This window comes from Phascolarctos cinereus, unplaced genomic scaffold (assembly GCF_003287225.1).
Source record: "Phascolarctos cinereus isolate Bilbo 61053 unplaced genomic scaffold, phaCin_HiC Scaffold_4;HRSCAF=312, whole genome shotgun sequence".
NCBI lineage: Eukaryota > Metazoa > Chordata > Mammalia > Diprotodontia > Phascolarctidae > Phascolarctos > Phascolarctos cinereus.
This window is the reverse complement of record NW_027555847.1, coordinates 720,857,972-720,875,178: the sequence shown is the minus strand read 5'-3', so window position 1 is coordinate 720,875,178 and position 17,207 is coordinate 720,857,972. Positions and strand designations below refer to the sequence as shown.

The 17,207-nt window shown below is 45.1% G+C and overlaps 1 protein-coding gene across 2 annotated transcripts in view; it reads right to left on the bottom strand.

Moving 5' to 3' along the window:
• SLC5A1 (solute carrier family 5 member 1) overlaps nt 1-17,207 on the bottom strand; it is a 69,506-nt gene that overhangs the window by 32,687 nt on the left and 19,612 nt on the right. Inside the window, exons 3-5 of one of the 2 annotated variants that reach the window (XM_020996698.2) lie at nt 9,043-9,147; nt 8,241-8,300; nt 6,863-6,967 (exon numbers count right to left, since the gene is read on the bottom strand). In XM_020996698.2, the coding sequence (XP_020852357.1) occupies nt 6,863-6,967; nt 8,241-8,300; nt 9,043-9,147 (270 nt within the window). The remainder of the gene's footprint in view (nt 1-6,862; nt 6,968-8,240; nt 8,301-9,042; nt 9,148-17,207) is intronic. The other variant, XM_020996699.2, reaches the window with a different exon arrangement.

The window sequence follows — 17,207 nt, the reverse complement described above, 5'->3', positions numbered from 1 at the left end:
CCTTTTCTATATGAAAGTCTTTCAAATGCTCTAAGGCAGCTTTGTGTCTGAGTCTTTCCACGCTTGATCTTGAGGTCCTTCACTCTCCCAGTTGCCCTCCTGTGGACCCTCTCCAATCGATCAATGTCCTTCTTGAAATATGTCACCCAGAATTGAACACATACTCCAGATATGTTCTGATGAGGGTAGAATAGTATGTACATACTGTATACTCTGCCTCTCTTAATAAAACATACAGTCACATTAGCTTTTTTGGCAGCCATATCACTATTTATTTAAATTGCACTTGTGGTCCACTCGTATGCCCAGACCTTTTTCAGATAAACTGCCATCCAGCCATAGATCTCCTATTTTGTACTTGTGAAGTTGAGTTGTGGAATCCAAAACTGTCATTCCTACAGTCATCCCTTTAGCACAGGCAGGAGATGAATACACAACATGAGAAATAGTCAAAGCTCACATATATGACCTGAGGACCCAAAGTGGTCACAGAAGTCACTGTAAAATTTTATAGCCACTGTCATTACTGATAACAGTTGTAATAAGCATCAATAATGCCATTTGAGTGTCACATGCAATTCACAAAATGATAGGCTTAATCAGCAGTGACCTGTGCCCCCAGCACAGGAAAGAATCCACTAGTGTGGATGCTGCCTGGGAAAGCTGTGACAATTCAGGGATTCAGTCAATAAGTCAGTCAGTGAGCATTTATTAAGCATTTATTATGTGCCAGGCACTGTGCTAAGCATCTCGTTCATGCCATACTTTTCAAGGGCAAACAAAGCACTGTTTTTAAGAATGGACCATACATTGCATCAAGCTTCAAAGAGTGAAGAGTTGATCTTCAGGCATAAAAGCTAGCTAGCCATCTTGGGTGTGCTGCACACACAGACATAGGGACGTCTGCGCACTAGACAGCCACATCCAGGAGGCAGTGTGCTGTAGTGCACACAGGGGCAGGCCCAGAATCAAGAAGCCCTGCATTCCAATCCTGCCTCAGACACTATTAGCTGTGTGACCCTAGACAAGTCCCTTCTCATCTCGAGCCTCAGTCTCCTTATCTGTAAAAAGGTGATAATAATAATATCACAGGGTTGGTGTGGGCAGCTAGGTGATGTAGTGGACAGAGTGCTGGACTCAGGAAGATTCATAATCTGGCCTCAGACACATAGTAGCTGTATGATACTGGGCAAGTCACTTTACCCTGTTTGCCTCAGTTTCCTCAACTGTAAAATGAGCTGAAGAAAGAAATGGTAAACCACTCCAGTGCCTTTACCAAGAAAACCCCAAATGGGACGTGAAGAGTCAGACACAACTGACATGACTGAACAGCAGTAGGGTTAATGTGAGACTTCGGTGAGTCAGGACAGTATTTTGCAAACCTCAGAAAGCTATGTAAATGTCTTTTGTTATTATTATCTGGGCCTTCTGACTGTGATCTTCTTTTCACCAGCCAACCAAGTCTCCAACTCTCTCACTAGGTAGAAGCTGTCTGAAACGTCACCTCTTCCAATAAATCTTCCCAAATGCACCACAGATTCACAGAATTGGAGAATTGGAAGATACCTCAGTGCCTGTCAAATCCAACGCTTCCATGAAAAGAGAAAAGAAAGAAGAAGAAAAAGGTATCGGAGAAAACCCGTTACTTTGCTCATTCTTCACCTCAGTAGCATACACTTCCTTGATACCCTTGTCCCTAAAAAACACTCAGCCTTGGCCTGGGTGTGATGTAAATACCTTATTTTCTTGATTCACTCATGTTACTCTTCTGATGGAAAAAAAATGGGAAGTCCAAACCCTCAGAGCCAGCCCAAGACAGCAGGGACTTCCTAATGAAGTAGCGAGCTCCCTGTTGTTGCAGATGTTTCAAAAGTAACAAGATGACCAGTAGAAGAGGATACCATCAAGGAGACTGCCATTCAGATTCGGGCTGTCAGATGTCCTCCAAAGCATCTTTAAACTCTTGTAGAATCTCAGGGGCCCACCAGGACCCTCAGAGTCCATCTAGTCCAATACAGGCCTGAAAAGAAAGAAATCCTCTCTACAACTTCCCTGACAAGTGAGCATCCAGCCTGCCTGGAAATCCTCCCATGACCTCCAGAGACAGCCCATTCCAGGGCTGATTATCTGGAAGCTTTCCTTTCCATCAAGCCTAAATCTGCCTCACCAACTTCCACTCATTGCTTCTGCCTCTGCCCTCCAGGGGACCAAGGAGAAAAAGTGTAATTCCTCTTCAATCTGACAGCCCTTCAAATACTTAAGAGGCAGCTTTCCCGTACCCAATGTGAGTCTTCTCTGCTCCAGGCTGAATATGCCCAGTTCCTTTCAATGATCCTCATATAGCGTGATGTCAAGGCCTCCATCATCTTGGTTGCCCTCCTGTGGACCTTCTCCAACTTCTCCACATCCTGCCTAAACTATATCTCCCAGACCTGAACCCAGTGATCCAGATGGGTTCTGAGCAGGGCAGAGGGCAGCAGGACTACAGCCTCCCTCATGCCCAAAATTATAACTCTCCTAATGCGGCCTCTGAAATGCTGGGAACCTAAGAACTCATCAAAATTCACATTTGGGGACATTAGTCTTCTCTTTCTGTGCCCCTGTCCCCTAACTTTGGGCAGGGTCTTCCTGATCATTTGCTCACTCTCTATATCTCTGTCTCCATTCAAACTCTATCACTACTCCTCTTCCTCTTCCTCTCCTCTCTCTCATTCTCTCCTTCCTTTTCTTTCTCTTCTTTCTTTTCTTCTTCTTCCTCTTCTTTTCCTTCCTTCTCCTCCTCTTCCTCCTCCTCCTCCTCCTTCTTCTTCACCTTCTTCGTCTCCTCCTCTTCCTCTTCCTGCTCCCTTCTTCTTTTCCTTCTTCTTCTCCTCCTCCTTCTTCTTCACCTTCTCCTTCTCCTCCTCCTCCTCCTCCTCTTCCTCTTCCTCCTCCCTTCTTTTTCTTTTCCTTCTTCTTCTCCTCCTCCTCCTCCTCTTCCTCCTTCCCTCTCTCCCTCTCTTCCTCCTCTCCCTTCTTTCATCGTTCTCTTTCTCTCCTCCTGCCTATGGAAACAGTGGTTTGCATGGGGCCCGTCATTGGAATTTTCCCTATCTATACAACGCAGTTTTCATCTCTCCATACAGGGTTTAACACCCTGTGTCTCTGAGTTCCCAGGCTCTCTGTCTATCTTGAAGCCCTTTGTGTCTGGAGCACTGCTGTTGCTCAAGAGTCACAGAGCCATAGAATTCAGAGCTGACTCCCCCTCCCCTCTGTGAAGAGGTGGGGGACTAGAGGCATACAACAGGGCATACAGTGTCAGGCACACTTGATAGGCTGCTTGGTTTTCTTTTTTTTTCATATTTTTTTTCCTTTTTAGGCAGTTGGGGTTAAGTGACTCGCCCAGGGTCACACAGCTAGTTAAGTGTCAAGTGTTTGGTCTGAGGTCAGATTTGAACTCAGGTGCTCCTGACTCCAGGGCTGGTGCTCTAACCACTGTGCCACCTCGCTGCCCCTGGCTGCTTGGTTTTCTTGATGTCCTTTCTTTCTCTTTATTCTTTCTGATAAGGGATGGGTCTCTGGGTGGGAGAAGGGATATATTGGGAAGTGAAAGCACTGTAAAAAAAAATCCTGCCAATAAAAATAAAATTTTTAGAAGAACTGAGGAACAGAAGGGGGTCCCAAAGATCAAGCCTAACTTTTTCATGTTACAGAGAAGGGAAACTGAGGCCCTAGAGGGGAAGTAACTTGTCCAGAACTCTGGCCCTGGCGATGACCTTTCAGGCTCTGGGCAGTAGTTGGGGAGGGTGTGCTTTTGTGGTTGGCATGCAGGGAGATTGGAAGATTCCTGGACCCTCTGAAGAGGAGGCAGAGGAGGGCAAGCAGAGAGTGAAGGACATCGAGGTCAACCCATGAGGATTGGGTGAAGAAATCAAGGGTGGTTAGTGTGGGAAAAAAAAAGACTCAGAAGGGGGTGGCAGTGGGGAGATGGTAGCTCCCTTCAAGCACTTGAAGGCCTGTCTTGTGGAAGAAACTAGCTTTGTTCTACTTGAGGCCAGAGGGCCAAACCAAGAGCAGTGAGGGGAGGAGGAAAAAAGACCATTACAGGCTGGATGTCCAGAATGGGATAGGCCACTAGGGGCGCCATGCTGCACAGAGTACTGTGCCAGGAGTCAGGAAGACTCATCTACCTGAGTTCAAATCCAGCCTCTGACACTTACTAGCATTGTGACCCTAGCCAAGTCACTTCACCCTCATTGCCTCAGTTTCCTCATCTGTAAAATGAGCTGGAGAATGAAGCGGCAAACCACTCCAGTATCTCTGACAAGGAAACCCCAAATGGGGTTGCAGAGAATGAAACAAGACCGAAAAATAACTGGAAAGAACAACAACATGAGGATAGGCTTCCTAGCAATAGAAACTGACTAAAAGTGGCTCCCCTCAACGCAGATAACCTATATCATATTGCTTACCATTTAGGAAGAGGAGAGAGGAGAGAGGGGAAAAAATTTGGAACTCAAAATCCTGTAAAGATGAAGGCCACAGGGGCAGCGAGATGGCACAGTGGATACAACACCAGCCCTGAAGTCAGGAGGACCTGAGTTCAAATCCTGCCTCAGACCAAACACATACTAGCTATGTGACATTGGGCAATTCACTTAACTCTGATTGCCTCACTTAAAAAAAAAAAAAGAATGCTACAAATTGTCTTTACATATAATTGGCAAAAAATAAAATAAAACACTATTTTTTTTAAAAAGTGGCTGCCCTGGGAAGAAGCAAGGGCTGAGTGACCAGTTGTCAGGGGTATGGCACAGGGGATTGTTCTTTAGGTATGGGTTGGACTAGATGCCTCTAAGGGTCCTCCCAACTCAGAGATTGGCTTTCTGTGAAATCTCACTGGGAGGTTCAGTCTCCTACACTGTCTACATTGAGGCCAGCCCCATTGGCATCCCAGTCCATGTCAAACCCAGAGGACAAATCCCTGTGCAGCCACATAGACTCTGCTAATATTGAAGCCTGGGCTAGCCCTACAGGTGGTTGGGGTGCTCCAGGATGAGGCCAGCTTAATCAGTAATCAGAGGCAAGGAGTTGGAGGGAGGGAGGTGAGAAAGGCCAGTACTTTTAGGTTCATTTATATTATTATCCCAAGCACAGGCTCAGAGGGCAAAGAGTGGTCTGCCATGGCAACTGTGACTCACAGCCCCTCATCACCAGCTGAACTGTGGACTTGGTGGTTCCAGAGAAGGACTGAGCCCAGCTCCCCTCCTACACACACTACACATGCATCAACAAGCAGATTGGACCACAGCCATTCATGTACCACTTTGTAGAAGGTCCCCACTGGAAGAGAAACCATCATATCCAACCCTTTCATTCCACAGATGGGGAAACTGAGCCCCAGAGAGGGGAAGTGATCTGGCTAAAGACACAGAGATAAGCAAGCACAGAAATCTGAACCCTCATCTTCTGAGTCCAGATCTAGCTTCTCTCCTTTCCTTCTCTATTTATTTCCATACTTCCATATATGCATGTTGTCTCTCCCATTAGGCTATAACTCCTGGATATCATGGACCGATTCTTGCTCTTTTTATATCCCCAGTACTTAGCACAGTGCCTGACACATAGTAGGACCTTAATAAATGTTGTTGACTGACTGAATGATGTATGATCCTATGATGAGTGCACATTTTAGGCACTTGGTAAATATTTATTTAATTGAATCCAATTCGATAAGATTGAATTGAATTGCACTTGTACAGAGGCCAGAGCAGAAGTAGAAGGTGTAATGTGAAGATTTCATTCTCTATCCCCAAGAGAAAAACCTCTCAACTACTTTCACAGCCCCATCCCAAATTGATACTGTCTTGCTCCCTGTTTCATCAGGATCAGTAACAAGGGACAGGAAACTCCAAGGACCTGGATTCAAATGCTGCCTCCCCTATTTACTGGTTGGAAGGCTTCAAGCAATTCAATTGCTCTGGGCTTCTATTTTCTCATCAGAAAAATAAGAGGCTTGGACTACATGACCAGATGATCTCCAAGGGCCTGCTGAACTGTGACACTGGGAGGGGTTGGTTTCTGCATCGCTGGAGAAAACCCTCCCACCCACAAAAACACAGATCTGTTGAAATTCTAAAGAAGAACAGATCCTTCATCCATGCATTTGTGGAAACCCTTTTGGTCTCCAAATATGTTTTCAGCCTACACCATTCCAAGGAGCAAATGAATGAATAAGTGTGCGAATGAATTAATTAATTAATTAATGAAAAATTCTATCTCTTGACTTGTCTCCATGTAAGGAAGAATTTTATATCTTTATCTTGCTGAGTCCCAGTTCATGGGAGTGGACAAAATTCCTTCTTTCCCTTCCCTACAGGAGAGGTAAGAACATGGTGTAATGGGAGTCAGGACACTTGGGTTGAAGGCCCAGATCCCACACTTATCCCTGAGCAACTGATGCCCATGGTCCACTTGAAGGAATGAATTTACCTGTGTAACCATGGGGAAGTCATGACACCTGGAACTCAGTTTTCTCAACAGTAATACAGGCACAACAATTCTTGCATTAAGGGGTTGTCATGGAGAAAGAACTTTGTAAATCTCACTGCGTTCTAGAAATGGAAATTATTCAGGAAGGGGAATGAGAAGGAGGGGAAGGAAAAGAAGGAGAGTGAAAGAGGAAATATCACAAGGTTGTGGTATCATAGATGATCCTCGGACTATCACCAGGTCAAAAGAACTCTGTGGGTCTGCACTCCTAAATTGTATAACTCATGAGCCTCCACCAGTGTGCTTACCTTAATTCTCATCAGCCAGAGGACACAATTAGCTGAAAGCAAAGACATTCACTGTAATGGGTAGTCAGGGGAGAGGAACTCACCGAGATTTTGGTAAAAATGTAAAGCAACACAGAAAGGAGAGACAGATAGATTTGTATGCGTGTCCCACCAAATCGCTTCCTCAGGTATTCCGGCATTGTCACCACCTGCAATGTATGTAAGATATAAGAGCAGTACTAGACAGATCGCACAGAAGTCTAAAAGACAGGAAACCCCCCCTTGTTGAAGATGGCATCAATCCTTAATTCTGAGTTCCCAGGCCCCAGTTTAGTCATGGCTGGGATAGAGTCAGTTCTGACTTCTTTGTCTGAGACTGAGGATTCCCAGTGGGCTATTTACATATCGAGAACAAAGATGATACATTATATATAAATAATAAAGATAATATACTAAAGAAACAAGTTTCTTCAGGTGCATAATTGGGAGTACACTCTGAATCCTGAAGAGCAAAGGGTTTTATATACATATTCCCACAATCACACGATAACCATTTCCAGCTTCTGTGGGAAGAGCAGAAGAGAGAAAGGCTTATGCTGAAGAAGCAGAAAAAGGAAATTGTGATCTGAAGGGGATTAGGCTTGTGATGAAGAGCAGGGATTGAATTTGAGAAGGAGAAATTCGAGAGAACTGGAGACTAGGCCAAAAGAAAACAACCTATGTGAAAGGAGATGGAGGGATCAATGTGAAGGAAGAAAAAGATTAAGGAAGAAGGGTCCTGAAGGGCAGAACACAAGGAAAGGAGAAGGCAGGTGGTGAGACAAGCCAGAAAGTAAAACAAACAGGTGAAGCAACTAAGCATTTCCTAAGAGAAGAGAAAGGACAGCAGTCAAGTTTTTTATAGGAAAGTTCTATCAGGCATCTCACCCACATTTACACTCATACTTTCAAGCACATGCCCAGAATCTCTCAGACACAGGCAAAAATTCTGAAATCAGCAGTTAGGTGCACACTTACACAAGTTGAAACATCAACACAATTGGAGGTGAACACCTCCACATTCACACACATTCACAGTTGTAGGCACACGCTCCCACCCATTTCCACATATATGCATAAATATTAAATGGTTGCATGCATTCACAAGCTCACTTGTGGGGAGACCACCTCTCTCATGCACACACAGACATTGTCTCACTAATTTGTAGCTTCCCTCACACTGACCCCAGATGAATATTTGTTAGGTATGAGGGAATTCTCATCCAGGTAGAAATTGGACTGTATGGGTTCTGAGGTCCTCTCCATCAGTGAAATCTTGTGTTTCTAGACCAGTCAATATCTTGGGAACTCAGGGCCAAAGACCAGAAGCTAAATTTTCTCTACCACCTCACTGGGAAAAGTCAACCATGTTTCCCTGGATTCTATCAGCATACCTTCAACACTTGCAGGTAGGTAACCAAGTAGTAGAGTACAAATACTCACCCCAGCCTTAATGTAGATTGGTACAAACACCCAGCCCAGGACAACCACAAGCACCAGGGCCTGAAACCAAGAAGGAATTCTTTAGAAAACAGACACAACTTGTCTCCCATCTTGGCCTATGCATTACCTGCAAATCCAATGACCACAGAGGGTTTCAACTAAGATGGGTCAACAGATGACCCAGAGATGGCTTTTGGCATCCAGTACAATATCACGCAGCCTCTCCTTCCCTTTGACCATAAAGAAGTGTAGGGATAAAATGTCTTGGACAGAACAAATAGGCTGGAGGGCTCCCTATTCAATGTCCCTGATGGGGACAGGACTTGATGGGCAATGCAGAAGGACTCAGAAGGTTCCACATTCTCAGTAGAGACCAAAGGCTAGCAACAACTTTCCACAGTCCTCTGACCTCCAGATGAGGCTACATCCTTGCTTTTCAAAGATAATCTAATGACAAATGTTTAATGAGGAAAGGCCCACATCACAGACAAGAGCTGAAAGGATGGGTTTGTGACGTCAAAAGGAAGATAGAAGGAACCATGCTAATATCGCAAATTTGCTACATGACATATGCCAAGCCATTTCTTCTCTCTGTGCCTTAATTTCCTCCTCTGTAAAATGAGGAGCTTGGCCTAAATAAGTTCCATTCCCAACTCCGACATTCTCTGTTATAGGGGTCCTCTCAGCCCTGCCCTTCCCTGTTCTAAAACCCTTCCCAGCTCTAGCATCCATGTTCTAAGGCTCTCTAAGCTTCAACATTTTGCTGTCTCTCCTACTCCAACATTCCATGTCTTTTACTCACATTCCATTCAAAGCCTCCTATGGCGATGCCTGATGTTGCTCCAGTTCCGGCCAACCCCACAATCTGGCCACTGCCAATATTACTGGCAAAGAGAGAGGCACCGATCTGGAAGCAAACGGTAAGTCAAGGTCAGAATCCCTCATGCTGGACACTTGCAGATCATCTCATGACAGATTCATTCACTGGAGCTCTGGCCACCATCAGGAGACATGAAAGAGAGTGAGGACATGGCCAAAGCAGGGCTAACCTGGATGAGGAGAACTCTCAGATGATGCTGATGAGAGCTATGAACAGGGCAGGGACAGGAGGGGCAGGAAGGAGCCAGACAGAAGACAATCCATCAGAAAATCTGTGCTTCCTTAACACCACCCGCTGTGTCCAGCCCTAAAGCTTAGTGAGGCTGTGAAGGCTGCCGCAGAAGCCCCCAAGGAATTCATGGTCTAGTTGGGAAGAGAAGATGTATGTGTGTGAAACAGGGAACAGAATAAAGCTGTCTTGATTTTAAGTGATAAGTTGCATGGTTCATGAAGAACACAAGCATACCAAGTTCTAGGTTCTACTCTGCCACAACATTATGGTGGGACCTTGGGGTTCCCCTCTCTGAGCTTCACCTTCCTCTTCTGAAAAATTGGGCAGTTGGATGAGATGGTCTATAAGGAGTATTACGGTACCCACTTCATGGGAGCTCCCTGACTCCCCAGACCATGTGGTTCACTCCTGCTACCTTCCTGCCAAATGTATCAGCACCACATACTCTCCCACCTTCCCACCTCTGAGAACCATCATCAAATCAATACACTCAGGACCCATCAAGTGGTTAATCAGTCAATAAATATTAAGCACCTACTATGTGCCAGGCACTGCGCTAAGCTTTGGGGATTCAAAAAGAGGCAAAAGGACAATCCCTGACCACAAGGAGCTTACAATCTAATGGGAGAGACAACATGCAAACAAATATGTGCAAACAAGCAAATACTACTGGGTAAATAGGAAATAATTAACAAAAGGAAGACACTAGAATTAAGAAGAGTTGGGATGGACTTGCTGTAAAAGATGGGATTTTGGTTGAGACTTGAAGGAATCCAGGGAAGCCAGTAATTTGAGATGAGGAGAGAGAGTGTTCCAGCCATGGGGGACAGTCAGGGGCAAGAAATGGAGGGTCTGGTTTGTAGAAGAGCCAGGAAGTCAGTGTCACTGGACTGAAGAGTATGTGCTGGCGAGTAAGAAGTGAGAACACTGGGAAGGTAGAAGAGGGCTAGGTAACGAAGGGCTTCGAATGCCGAGGAAAGGATTTTTTATTTGATCCTGGAGACAATAAGGAGCCTCTGGAGTTTATTGGGTGGGAGGGGGCAGGGGAATGATGGGATAACATGGCCAAACCTGTGCCTTAGGAAAATCTCTTTGGTGGCTGAAGGGAGGATGGAGTCGAATGGGAAGAAACTTGAGGCAGGCAGACCATCTCCTCCCAATGCCAGCAGCTATTGCAATAATTCTAGCATGGGGCTCACTTGAGAGATGCTGCAAAGGGAAAATTGACAGGTCTTGACAAAAGATCTGATATGGTGGGGAGGGGTGAGAGATAGTGAAGAATCCAGGATGACTCCTAAGTTTCCAGAATGAGGGATCAGGAGGAGGATGTTGCCCTGGCAGTAATAAGGTTAGGAGGGGGAAAGCACTTTGGGGAAAAGATGATGAATTTGGTTTAGGACATGCTGAATTTAAGATATCTCCTAGACATCCCATTCAAGATGTCTGAAAGGCAGTTGGAAATGTGAAATTGGAGGTCAGTAGAGGGGTTGGGGAAAGAAAGATAGATTTGAGAATCATCAGTATAGAGATGATAATTCAATCCATGATGAGATCACCAAGTGAAGTAGTGTAGAGGGAGAAGAGAAGAGTGCCCAGGACAGAGCCCTGAGGGACACCCACAGGTATGACTTGGGTAAGGATCCAGCAAAGAAGACAAAGAAAGGGTAGTCATAGAGGCAGGAGGAGAACCAGGAGAGAGTGGTGCCTGAAAGCCTAAAGATATGAGTTTCAAGAAAAGGATGATCAACAGTGTTAAAGGCTGCAGAGAGGTCAAGGAGAATGAGGACTGAGAAAAGGCCATTGGATAAGGGAACTAAGAGAGCATTAGTAACTTCGTAGGAAGCAGTTTCAATGGAATTCAAATACTGGTCTCATTACTTGTATTGGTATTGCATATTTCCACTGGGCTGGAACCAATTACCATGGGTATTACTATTGTTCCTGGAAAGGGTGTGACCATGAGACAACCCTATGGCTCCATTTGGCACCCCCATAACTCCCAAACCAAAACTTCCTTCTCTGGCTATCACTCCTCATGTACTTGGTATCTACCATTCTTCCAGTCTCCTGGATGTGTAACTTTGGCATTACCCTCACTCTCCCTCACTCCACATGTCCAATTATTGCCCAATCTTGCCATTTAATGTCTGTAACATTTCTAAAGGGCCGCCAGGTGACACAGTGCATAGCGAGCTGAGCCTGGAGTCAGGAAGACTTATCTTCCTGAGTTCAAATCCAGACTCAGACACTTCTATATGTGACTCTGAGAGTCACTTACCCTGTTTGCCTCAATTTCCTTATCTATCAAATGAGCTGGAGAATAAAAGCCAAACCACTCCAGCTTCTTTTGAAAAAACCCTAAATGGCCATGGAAAGTCACAAACATCTCAAACGACTCAACAACAAAATCATCTCTCAAATGCAACCTCTTCTCTCTACTCGCACAGCTAACCTCCTTAGTCCAGGTCATCATCAAGATTACTGTAACAGCCTCCTAAATGGCCTCCCAATCTCATCTCCCCCTAGTCTATCCTTCCCGAATTTTCCTTAATCATAGATCTGGCCATGTTCCTCTTCAATCAGATCAAATGTGACTCTTCTGTTTGGATTTTGGAGTTCTTCATGACCTGACCCCAACCTCCCTTTCCAGCCTCATTAGACATCATTCCCTGGCTCACACCCATTATTCCAACAAAATGGCATTTTCTCTGTTCCTTATGCACAATACCCCATCTCCTCCTCTACGCTTTGCACTGGCTAAGCCCCTCCCTGGAATGCACTCCCCCCCCACCTCTACCTCATAGAATCTCCCTCTTCCTTCAAGATTCAGTTCAAGCGCTATCTTCTTTGTGAAGCTTTTCATGATCCCCACAAATGCTGGTATCTTCTCTCCCAACTACCTTGTCATCAACTATGTTGTGTGTGCTTGTAATTACTCTCTTTACAGCTATTCTGAATACACTTCCATCTGTCCTGCTTGTCTGCCCTGTTAGATTGTAACATCCTTGTGAGTAGGGCTGGGTTCCTTCATTGTCTTCATTTATTGTCACAGGGCCTGGCACATAGTAAGGGCTTAATAAATGACTGTTGATTGCTTGATACTCAGCTGTCATTCTTTTAGTCAGGATTGATCCCTACAGAGGCCATAGTTCAGAGGTATAGGCCATATCAGTATTGCACTGTCTCTGACTATTATCTTCCCACTATCACCTTTACCTCTGGATGAATTATTAATCTTAATGCTAGATGATTAAGGGTGCAATTACCAGCAATGATTAACTGCTCCCAGTTAATCCCTAATTCTCGTGATTCCCTCTCCCTCAGCTTTGGCTCTAGGGTCCAATGGGCACCCTGGACTGTAACCACCTCTGATGGGAAGATTCCTTGAAGTTTTCCCTTCTCCCCAGCTGTGCACTGTGACAGCTCTGGATCTGACCAGGGCTTGCTCAGCCAGGTTCATGGGATGGTGGCTCCCTCCAGCTTCTCATATGATGTCATAGAAAGAACTCAGAGCTAGAGTGAGAAGACTTGAGTTTGAATTCTAGCTCAGTCCCATTCTGGCTTGTTTCTGTTCTCTGTGCATTTTGTATATATCTATGTTGTGTCCCCTGTCCCATTAAAATGTAATTTCCCGGAGGGCAGGACCTATTTCTTCTTTGTTGTTGCCCTCTCAGCACCAAGGACAGCGCCTGGCACAGGGGAGACACTAAATAAATACATGTGGCTTGGTTGATTGCTTAGATATATGCCCTTAGGTAAGTTACTTCCCCTTTCTGGGGCTGTTTCCTCTTCTATAAAGTAAGGGATCTGCCTTTAATGCTCTCTGAGCTCCTTTCCAGCTCCCATGTCTTGTGATTCTGTGGTGGTTTCTGTCACTTTTCTTATAAGGAGAAGTAATAAAGAGATCACAGGAAACCTGGATTCAAATCCTGTCTTGAGCAATTCCTACCCATGTAATTGGAAGTTCATCACATTACCCATGGGAGCTTCAATTTACTCATCTTTAAAATGGGGATGATCAGCGTGCACTACCTACATCAAGGTCTTTGGAAGCCTTAGAGCCTGGCCCTAAATATGCGACTTTTTTTCTCTAAATGTGCCTCTCTTCCTTCTTTTGCAGAGGTGGGGGACTATGCTTGTGGAACCATATTGTCAGACTATGCTGGTGCATTGGGTATTTTCATTTAATTGCTTTATTTCTTTTTTCTCTTTCGTTCTTTGGTATAAGGAATATCTCTCTGGGAAGGAGAGGCAGACGAGATATATTTAATATATTAAAGCTTCAAGTTGGGCCTGGAGCCAGAAAGACATGAGTTCAAATCCAGCCTCAGACACTGTGTGACCCTGGACTAGTCACCTCTATATGCCTCAGTTTCCTCAACTGTAAATAATAATCTAATAGTAATAGCACCTACCTCCCATGGTTGTCCAAGGATCAAATGAGATAACATTGGTAAAAACCACTTAGCACATAGTGGGGACCATACAAGTGTTTTTTTCCTTCCTATTTCCCTTGAATCTTTAATAAATTCAAACTGCACTAAGACTTTTGGTACAACTTGTATTTGGAAATGAAGGTGATTGAAAAACAAAAACTATCAAAAATTTTAATTAAAAACAAAATGGCAAACCTTAAAGCACTATAGGAGCGAGAGGTTTGCTAGCTAGCATGATTATGATTTGCTCTGGCTCAGAACCCTGGAGTCACCCTTGATTCCCCCTTCTTCCTTTCCTCCCCCCAAGCCCTGGAGACCTTTCCTTCACTATGGCCTTCATATTCATCCCTGGGCATTCCCACTCCCACCCCCCACCCCCAAATCAGACAGTCATTCTTACTTACCTAGCTTGTTTCAATAGCCTCTGAAATGAACCTCCTTGCCTCCATGTCTCTTCTCCTCCAATCCACTCCGAATTGATTGTATTTCATAGTTGGAAGGGACCTTAGAGGCACCTAACCTAACCCACATCTGAAAGGATTTTCTTTTACAATGCCCCCAGTGAGTGGTCATGCCGCCTCAGCTAGAAGACTTCCAAAGATGGGGAGCTCACTACTTCCCAGCTAGTCCACTCTACTTTGGGATAGCTCTGGGAGTTGGAACCTGATTTCAAGCCTAAATATGTCTCTTTACAACTTGCACTAATTACTTCTAGTCCAGCTTTCTGGATTCAGAAAGAGAAGGTTGCGTATCATTGCCTTTCAAATACCTAAGTCAGATGTTATGGTGTCCCTGAGCCTTCTTTTCTCTGGGCTAAATATTCCCAATTCCTTTCATTGAACCTCCTATGCTATGATCTAGAGACCCTGTGTAAATCCTGGTCACTTTCCTCTGGCCTCTCACCAGCTTCCTAAACTGCAACACCCAGAGTGAAAGACGATCCTCCCAACATGGTAGATTTAGGGCAGAGGACAATGGGACTGTCCCCTCGTTAGCTCACTAGCAAATTCACTTTCCTGGCAGCTACATCATCCTGCCGACTCAGACTGGACCTACTGTCCACTAAAGCCTCAGACTCTTGCCACACCGCTCTCCTCTGGTCCTGTAAACTGGATTTTGGCGCCCAAGGGCAAGACCTTACATTCATCTCTATTAATCAAGTCAGAAAGCATTTGTTAAGGGTCAGTTGTGTTCCAAGCACTGGACTAAGCACTGGGGGGAGGAGGCTAATGGGGGGAGGGGGGTGGAACAACATGCCAACAGCATAGACACAAAATAATTCGGAGGTAATCAGCATATTCATTAGGTTTCATCTCGTTGGATTCAGCCCACCGCTCCACTTGGAAAAACTTCCAGGGCCGTCTTTCTACATCCAGTTCTGATTACCTCATTCCTTGCTCCACTACCCTCAAAAGCTCCCCTTCTCAGTTATTTTTCAGTCATGTCTGACTCTCTGTGACCCCATTTGGGGTTTTCTTGGCAATGAAGTGGTTTACCATTTCCTTCTCCAGCTCATTTTACATATGAGGAAACTAAGGCAAACAGGGTCACACAACTAGTCTGAAGCCGGATTTGAACACAGGGATATGAGTCTTCCTGATTCCAGGGCCAGCATTCTATCCACTGTACCACCTATCAGTCCCTTAATATCTCCCTATGACTCCTTTAATAAAGTTTAGGCTTCTCAGGCTGGTGGGAATCATTGCTGGATTAGAAGCAAGGACACCAGGATTCTGAGATTTCCTGTCCCCACCAACTAGCTGTATGCCCAAGGATATGTCACTTCCTCCATCTGAGCCTCAGTTTTCTCTTCTGTAAAATGTGTTTGTAGCTTTAGAGCTAGAAGGGACCTTAAAGGGCACCTATTCCAACCTCCTCATCTTACCCAGGAGGAAACTGAGGCAAGGAGAGGGTAAGTGAATTGTCCAAGGTTCCACATAAGAAGTAAGTAGAAGAGATGGAATTTGATCTCGCAGAACTATTGCTAGACCATAGTATCTCTAAAAACCATTCCATCCCTACCATCCTCTGGTTCAAGGCAGCAGACAGGGTAGGGGGTGTCACTGGAACTGCTGTACAGTTGTGTGCTACTTAACAAGGAACTTTTCCCATACAGCCAGGTATTTAAAGATCTGTTTGTGTCTGAGGCATGGCACGAAGGTCTTGGGGAGCCTAGGAGCTCTCTTACCTAGGCTTTCACCCTGGAGTGCCCAGAATTCAAAAGCATCATTACTTTAAGACCCTTAACCCCCGTATCAGTTATATAAACCCTTCAGGACCCTGGCTAGCAACACATCCTGAGAGCTTCCCTTTTCAGCTGACATTAGATATTCACAACCCTTTCGAAGTACTAGAATTGTACAGATTCCTAGGTCCAAAGTTGGAAGGGTCCTTCTAGTTCAACCTCCTCGTTTTCTAGAGGAAAACATTGACGCCCAGGGAGGTTTTACCTACAACATCAGAGAGGTAGTAAATGACTCAAGTGGGCAACAAGGACAGTTAGGCTGGGGCTCACAAAGTTCCTTCACGCCCTGAATTTCCAGGTTTCTAGGATTCTACCTTTCTGGTCCCAAGAGCTGGCTGCTGCCTCTTATTGGACAGTCAGCCTTTGAAGGTCAAATCAAGTCCCATCCAGGATCCAGGCATCCAGAATGCCTTCCATGATCCCTGGTAGCAAATAACGACCTCTGTCTGCCTCCGTTTTATCCAACATAAAACGTAGATAGTAGAGCACCTACATGGAAGGGTTGTCGTGAGGATCAAATGAGATATTTGTAACAGTGCTTAGCACAGTGCCCGGCATATGGTAGATGTTATAAAAAAGCTTATTTCCTCCCCGATGTTTGAAACCAAGTGTCCAGACTCCAAATTCAGCGCTTTTTTCTCAGCACTATTGTGCTTATTTTATATATGTATTCCCAAAGATCAAGTGACTGGCCCTGGGTCACACAGTAAGTGAGTTTGAACTCAGGTCCCCTGGAAACAAGTCCAGGAGACTTTACACGTATACCATGCTACCTTCCTCAGATTCTTCCTTCCCCCTTCTCCAGGCCAGACCCAGATCTAATTCTGACCTTGAAACCTAGTCTGACCCTCCTAACTCCAGCTGCCACTCAAGCCCAGACCCCAGCAACTGACTGACCCTTGCTAGCTAGCTTCAGGTCCCAGTCCTCAGGGAAGAGAAGGCCCCTATGGCTGTCAATCAGATCTCCTCTCCAGTGGTTCATGCTGGGCTAGACCTCTCTCCACCAACCAGGTCTGGGAATTCCCCAGGTCCAAGAAGTACCCTAGTATTCCAATAAGCCCTGGGTACTTTCAAAAGGTCCAAACCAAATAAACCCCCAGATTCAACCTAGAAGGACTTTCTCCACCATGCCCAGAGAGGCTCTGGAGTCCAACTGGTTTCAACAAATATTAACC